Here is a 7,513-nt window from a genome sequence, read left to right on the forward strand (position 1 = left end):
CCTCGTGATCCGCCCGTCTCGGCCTCCCAAAGTGCTGGGATTACAGGCTTGAGCCACCGCGCCCGGCCAAGTACATGCTTTTAATGTTGTCTGTCTTCTGTGCTGTTCCTGTAAGTTTGCTATTAAAATACATTAAACTATTTAAAAAAAAAAAGAAAGAAACCCCGTCTCTACTAAAAATACAAAAATTAGCTGGCCATGGTGGCATGCACCTGTAGTCCCAGCTACTCGGGAGGCTGAGGCAGGAAAACCACTTGAACTCGGGGGGCAGAGGTTGCAATGAGCGGAGACTACACCACTGCAAAAGGCTGCCCTGCTGATTAGTGGCAGGACTGGAAGGTGAATCTGGCATGTTTGGCTTCAGAGTCCATGCTCCTTCCATTAACGATAGACGCTTGACTTTCTTTAAAATCTATCATATTTCTTCTTACTTGTATGAAAGGTCATTAGCTTAGGTAATCTAAAACAAGAAAAACCTAATTTAGTGAAAAATCAATTTTGAATATTTTTTAAATGATTACTTTGTGTTTCTAAGAAAAGGTTTCTTCCAAAGTCTATTTAAATGAATGCTGGGCATTAAAGCTATTTGCATTGAGCAGCAGTCATGCAAATCATGAGTTAAAGCCTTTAAAAGACATTTATATTTCCCCCAGTGCCCAGATTAGTGCCTGGCCTAGGGTAGGCATTTAAGAAAAGCATATTGAATACCATTCTCTTCAAATCTTGTTTACCAAAATACTCTACTACTAAGGAGGGTGCATTCCAACAAGATACTTTATCATCTGAAAAACTTCATGCCCCAAATCAGCATAATATGACTAACTGGTATATCCTCTCCGCTGTGGGCCATTCTCCTCTAAGTCAAATGGCACTGTCATCACTAGCAACAAGTAACTATCAAACACCTACAGTATTTATTTAATACAGTATATCTTTATTTAACTTGGTACGCCTTCCCTTCTCTCTCTTTCCCCATCACGTTTGGGAAGCCACAGAGTCATAGTTCCTCCCCAGGCAGGCCAGCCTGTATGTGGTAAAGACTACACAGAGACACAAATGTCACATGTGATTAGGCAGCTTTTCCAAGCTAAACAAACACAAAAGCCCCAAGAGTTTGGCCTTTCCCCCAACAAGACTCATAACTTACCACCTCTTCCTGCAGCCCTGAAATTGCAACTGTAACGTGACCTCTTCCTCAGTCCCCTGCCCAATGCTGAGAAAATCAGAAATTTTCCCCAATGTCTGTGATACTTATTCCTACTTCATCTACTATTTTAAAAAGGCACTGTGTTCACCAAGGAATGTGTAAGAATATACTGCTAAGATTTTTCTTTATAAACTGTATGTTCAGGCTGGGCACAGTGGCTCACCCCTGTAATCCCGGCACTTTGGGAGGCCAAGGCAGGACTGCTTGAGGCTAGGAGTTCAAGACCAACATGGGCAACATAGCAACTTGGTCTCTACAGAAAATTTTAAAAATTAGCCAGGGGCGTGGTGGTGCATGGTCTCAGCTACTTAGTAGGCTGAAGCAGCAGGATCATTTGAGCCTGGGAGGTCAAGGCTTCAGTGAGCCATGATCGTGTCACTGCACTCCAGCCTAGGCACAAAGCAAGATTCCGTCTCTAAAAAACAAAAATAAGGCTGAGTGCGGTGGCTCAGGCCTGTAATGCCAGCACTTTGGGAGGCAGAGGCAGGCAGATCACGAGGTCAGGAGATGGAGACCATCCTGGCCAACATGGTAAAACCCCATCTCTACTAAAATACAAAAAAAAAAAAAAATTAGCTGGGCATCGTGGTGCACACCTGTAGTCCCAGCTACTCAGGAGGCTGAGGCAGGGGAATCTCTTGAACCCGGTAGGTGGAGGTTGCAGTAAACTGAAATCGCATCACAGCACTCCAGCCTGGCGACAGAGTGAGACTACATCTCAAACAAAACAAAACAAAACAAAACTCTATGTTCATAGGAGTGCACAGAATATCTGTGCACTACAGAGAAAAGTGTACCAGAATTAGGTTCTGTTCCATTACCTTACCTTCCTATGCAACTTGGGCAAGTCACTTACACTTCTGTAGGCTTTGGTTTCCTCAGCCATAAAATGAAGTATGGAACTAGATCAGGGATTATTCACCTAGTTCCAGGATGCCTTGAGGGATTCAGGCATGTGCTTCAGGAGTTTATAACTGCTCCTTCCTCTCAAACTTATATAAAAATCACCTGTTTGCATATATGAATTTTTTTCCAGAGACAAGGTCTATAGCTTATATCAAATTGTCACACAAATTGTGATCCAAAAAATAACCATACCTGTGTTATTGAGCACATACTGTATGTTAGGCACTGTGCTAAGTCCTCACATATATTAATTCATGTACTACAATAACCTGTTTTAATTTTTAATTTGTGGGTACACAGTAGTGTATATATTTACGGGGTACAGGAGATGTTTTGATGCAGGCATGTGATGTGAAATAATCACATCATGGAGAACGGGGTATCCATGCTCTCAAGCATTTATCCTTTGAGTTACAAACAATCCAATTACACACTTTATCTTAAAATATACTAATTTTTTTTTTTTTTTTTGAGACAGAGTCTTGCTCTGTCACCTAGGCTAGAGTGCTGTGGCACAAGGCTCACTGCAACCTCCACCTCCTGGGCTCAAGCGATCCTCCTGCCTCAGCCTCCCAAGTAGCTGGGATTACAGACGTGCACCACCATGACAGACTAATTTTTGTATTTTAGTAGAGACAGGGTTTCACCATGTTGGCTGGGCTGGACAAATAGTAGGTCTTATTCATTCTTTTTTTTTTTTTGTACCCTTGAAGTAGATACTGTTCTTATTCCCGTTTTAGAGAAAGTAAATCAGAAAGAACCCAGGATCTTAACAATGCTATAATAGGTGAGATCATCTCTAAGCCCTAAAATTCTGTGTCCTTTCAAATTATACAATTTTCTGTTCCATTCTGCGATCTTTGGTCATGCCCCAAATACTACTATATCTTTACACAAAACAACCAGACTCATGGAACATCTAGATTACTATTACCTGAAAAAGAATATATTACGTTAATCTGAGTAAAAGGTCCAAAGGCACTTTCCAGCACCAGCCTCCAATGTGCAATTTTTCTTTTACTACGTTGTGATTAACCAAAAGATGGATCTGGGTCTAATTACTAATTAAAAGTCTCAGGTCAAAGTAACAGTAAATAAGCTAGAGTGTCAGCCAGGAAAAGGGGATGCAGTGGCAGGAATAGCATCTCACATACCGCTTACCAAAGCAATGAGAAGACCCAGAAACAAACATCAGTGCAAGCCTGGGTGTCCCATGTTGACCGACATCTCCCCTCACCCCTACCTCCTGAAAACCACTGACCACTGTGCCTCCAAGCCCTGGATCACTCTCCACTTGAGATACAAAGGCTGATCAAGGTATTAACCAACTCCAGCATGAAATAAGGAGTGAAAACTAAGTGAAACCTAGCTCCCAATTTTTGTGGCCACTGGTTCTGACAACCCGCAACCGGAACACGGGGTTCAGCAGTCACTCGGCTACAACTGAAAACTGTTTTGCCGGCCAGCCTCCTCATGCCAAATCACTCAGAGACATAACATTGCTTAATAAAAGGCTGCAAAGCTGAAGCGGATGTTGTTGGTTCTTTTCACAGGCTGTCAAAAAACCTCCACATCTTAAAGGGAAGGTTGCGGAAACTTTATCCCCAACTCTCATGACCTTTCTCCAATTAGGCTGTGTAATGAAAAGAAAAGCAAAAGAGGGAGAAAGAAGTCCACAGGAACGACCCTGGGTGCTGGGCTTTTCCAAAGGTGATGCAACAGGGTCAGACAGAAGAGGAGGAGGTGGTGGGTGCTCCTGGGAAAGAAAAAACCAGTCTTGGTGTTGGAAATCTAAGGGGAAATGGCTTAGCAGGACTGGTGGCAGCGTTATTTAGAACGGGCAGGGGCACAGGATCTGGGAGAGGAGGGCGGTCAGAGGCCTGGAGGAAGGCGCACGGGCCCAAAGGCAGGAGAGAAGACAGCTGGTTCCGGCAGGCAAGGGTGGGCTTCGTGGGGGCCTCGGAAAGACGGTCAGGGGAACACAGGATGACCTGCTCGGAGGTGTGGGAGGTGGGGACAGCAGGCCAGGAGAGCCCTTGAGGGGAGAGAAAAAGTCCAGGGGGCTGTTAGGGTGGGAAGAAACTAGCGGCACCCGCGCCAGGGCAGGAGGGCCCAGCGCAGGGGAAACACAGAGCGGCGACAACGGTGGGCGCCGGCGGGCGCGGGGTGCAAGCTGTCCGGGCTCGAGTTAGGCAGGGCTGCCACGGAGTCCCGGCTCCGGGCTGGAGAGAGGGAGACTGGGCCCGGAGCGCGGCGTCAGGGAGGAGGTGGGAGAGGTTAGGAAGGGCCCGGGACCGCCGGGGGCCGACGCTGGCGCTCTCACCGGGACAGGTGTTTCAGGATCTGCTTCTTAATGATCCCGGCCATGCCGGAGCCGCGGCCCGCGTGGAAGGCGGGTGGGCGGGCAGCTGTGGCCTCCTCAGTGGTGAAGAGGCGGCCCCCTCACCTCGTCGCGGCGTGAGCACCGGACGCAGCCGCCGCAGCCGCCATGGCGCTTTCTCGCCCCTGTTTGGGCGCCTGGCGCTCCGCCACGATCCCACCCACCTGCGCGGCGCCGCGGCCGCCGGCCCAGAACGACGCGAAGATCGCGCGCCACCCGCCTGCCTTGCTTGCGGCGGCCAGAGGCGCTCGCTGTGAGGGGCGGTGGCGCGCGCAGCGCGGGGGCGGGCTGGCTGGAGCCTCCTCCCCCCGCGCTCCCATCTGCCTCTCCGGTCTGAAAGGTTTCTTTCTCCTCTGAGGGGTGTGCGGTTCCTTTCGCACCCGGCAGTCGCCTTGAAGCCTAGGAGAAAGGCAGGGTAGCTGTAATTTTTGCAGAAATTCGTTAGATCATTGCGCAGCTCCCGGATGCCAGCGTCCGCCTCTCCTTTATTTCCCTCACACATTCACTCAGTATTTGTTGAGCACCAGCTGTACTCCAGGAATCAGGCTGGGGACTAAAAAGTAGTATGAAGGACCTCACAGACCCGTAGATGGGAGACGCGAACCAACCGCTGCGGTCAGCTGCGAAGGGCTTTGTGCTGCAGAGCTGGGAAGGGGGCGCCGTCACCCTCTTGGTGCCTCCCTTAGCCTCCGATCCTGAACCGATGGGCAAAATGTATTCACTCAAGACCTGAGCGGCGCACTGCAGAAGCACTCCCTCCCAAATGTGGGGTCAGAAGAAAATGAGACGGTCAGTTGTTAAAATGACCTCGGACTTTAGAGATGAGCATCTTCACTGTGCAAATACTGAAACGGAAGCCCTGGGAAATAAGAGCTTTCCCAAGGTCACCTACTTAGAGCCACCCAGGACTAGAACCCAAGTATTCTGACTCCCAGTCAAGTGTTACTTCCACTCTATTTCATCCATACGCTTAAAAGTGTAACCGATGGCCGGGCGCCGTGGCTCACGCCTGTAATCCCAGCACTTTGGGAGGCCGAGGCGGGCGGATCACGAGGTCAGGAGATCGAGACCATCCTGGCTAACATGGTGAAACCCCGTCTCTACTAAAAATACAAAAAAAAATTAGCCGGGCGTGGTGGCGGGCGCCTGTAGTCCCAGCTACTGGGGAGGCTGAGGCAGGAGAATGGCGTGAACCCGGGAGGCGGAGCTTGCAGTGAGCCGAGATTGCGCCACTGCACTCCAGAATGGGCGACAGCGCGAGACTCCGTCTCAAAAAAAAAAAAAAAAAAGTGTAACCCACATGCCGGCGACACCCGTAGACCCAATGGCAAGGATAGAAAGGTGACAGTTCTCTGGACTTAAGCCTTCAAGCAAAAACTTGGGGAAAAAAAAGAAAACAAAACCTCTTGAGACAGTCTTATTCCTATAATATTAGCCGGTCTGTCCACCGGCTAATATTGCATTTTAAATGTAGTCATTCTTTAATATAAAACCAAGGACATTCAACCATGTCTCTGTGTCTCCCAAAACAATTATTTCCCTCAAAACAATTACTCCCTAATTCCAGAGAGAGTCTAAGCACGGTAAACCATACAAATGTTAAATTTTGAAAATAAATAATCAGGCCAGCCGCGGTGGCTCTCCCCTGTAATCCCAGCACTTTGAGAGGCCGAGACAGATGGATCGCTTGAGCCCAGGAGTTCGAGACCAGTCTGGGTAACATGACGAAATCTCATCTCTACAAAAAATACAGAAATTAGCCGGGCGTGGTGGCACGCGCCTGTAATCCCAGCTACTCGGGAGGCTGAGATGGGAGGATCCCTTGAGCCTGGGAGGCAGAGGTTGCAGTGAGCTGAAATCACCCCACTGCACTCCAGCCTGGTCGACTGACAAAAATAACAGACCATGCATTCCTATGCCTATCCCTTAGTCATAGTAAGTTCAATTTTCCCCAGAAGTCCCCAAAATATTCTATAAAAGGGAAGCAAATCATCCTCGGTCCGGGTACTTTACTACCCACTCCCCTCCTGTAGGATTGAATATCATTAATTGTCCCTCTGCCCACCTCTCACCAGAATATATAACAGGGACCAATAGGGCCTATAGAAGAGGTTTCTTGCCAATGTTATCGGCCATTATTACTTTTTCCCAATTCGGTCCTCAGCCACAGGGGCCTCACAGCAATTTTTGCATTTCAGGCTTCCTTTGCTGGAGCACCCCAGCAAAGATTAGACATCTGAATCCGCTATGTAAGGCAAAACCTACCGCATGCTCAGAGACTCAGCGTCCTCACTGAATGCGTCATCACGACTGGTGAATGAGTTATTTTTGTTGAATGCAAAAATTCGTGCTCTACAAAAATATGGCCTCTTTAGGGACCAGGAAATAGGAGAGTTGATACTCTCACCAACAGTATTAATGTGTTTATCCTGCCTTGCAATTCTAAGAATCTGAGACATATAAAGACAAAAGGAATCTGAAGCCAATCCATACATTTTTTTTGAGTTAAACATTTTATATTGAGATGATTATAGATTAACATTCAGTTGTAAGAAATAATACAAATAGGCGGGGCGCGGTGGCTCATGCCTGTAATCCCAGCACTTTGGGAGGCCAAGGCGGGGGGATCACTTGAGGTCAGGAGTTCGAGACCAGCCTGGCCAACATGGTGAAATCCCGTGTCTACTAAAAATACAAACACAAGCCGGGCATGTTGGCGGGTGCCTGTAATCCCAGCTACTCGGGAGGCTGAGGCAGGAGAATTGTTTGAATTCGGGAGGCGAAGGCTGCAGTGAGTGATCATGCCCCTAATTGGGTAACAGAGCAAAACTCTATCTCAAAAAAAAAAAAAAACAGAAATAATACAAATAAGTCCTTGTATCCTTTACCTAGTTCTCCCCAATAATAACATCTTGCAAAACTATATTGCAGTATCACAACCAAGATATTGACATCAATAGATAATATACAGAACATGTCCATCACTGTTGCCCTTTTTTTTTTTTTTTTTTTTTTTTTTT

The 7,513-nt window shown here is 47.6% G+C and overlaps 1 protein-coding gene across 1 annotated transcript in view; it reads right to left on the bottom strand.

The window, feature by feature from the left end:
* The window catches only part of BLTP3A (bridge-like lipid transfer protein family member 3A), a 77,869-nt gene extending 73,122 nt beyond the window's left edge, over window positions 1-4,747 (bottom strand). The window contains exon 1 of the mRNA XM_017853625.1: window positions 4,437-4,747. Within this exon, the coding sequence (XP_017709114.1) occupies window positions 4,437-4,480 (44 nt within the window). The 5' untranslated portion in view covers window positions 4,481-4,747. The remainder of the gene's footprint in view (window positions 1-4,436) is intronic.
* Window positions 4,748-7,513: the final 2,766 nt, after the last annotated feature.

Source organism: Rhinopithecus bieti, unplaced genomic scaffold (assembly GCF_001698545.2).
Source record: "Rhinopithecus bieti isolate Rb0 unplaced genomic scaffold, ASM169854v2 scaffold_36553, whole genome shotgun sequence".
Lineage (NCBI taxonomy): Eukaryota > Metazoa > Chordata > Mammalia > Primates > Cercopithecidae > Rhinopithecus > Rhinopithecus bieti.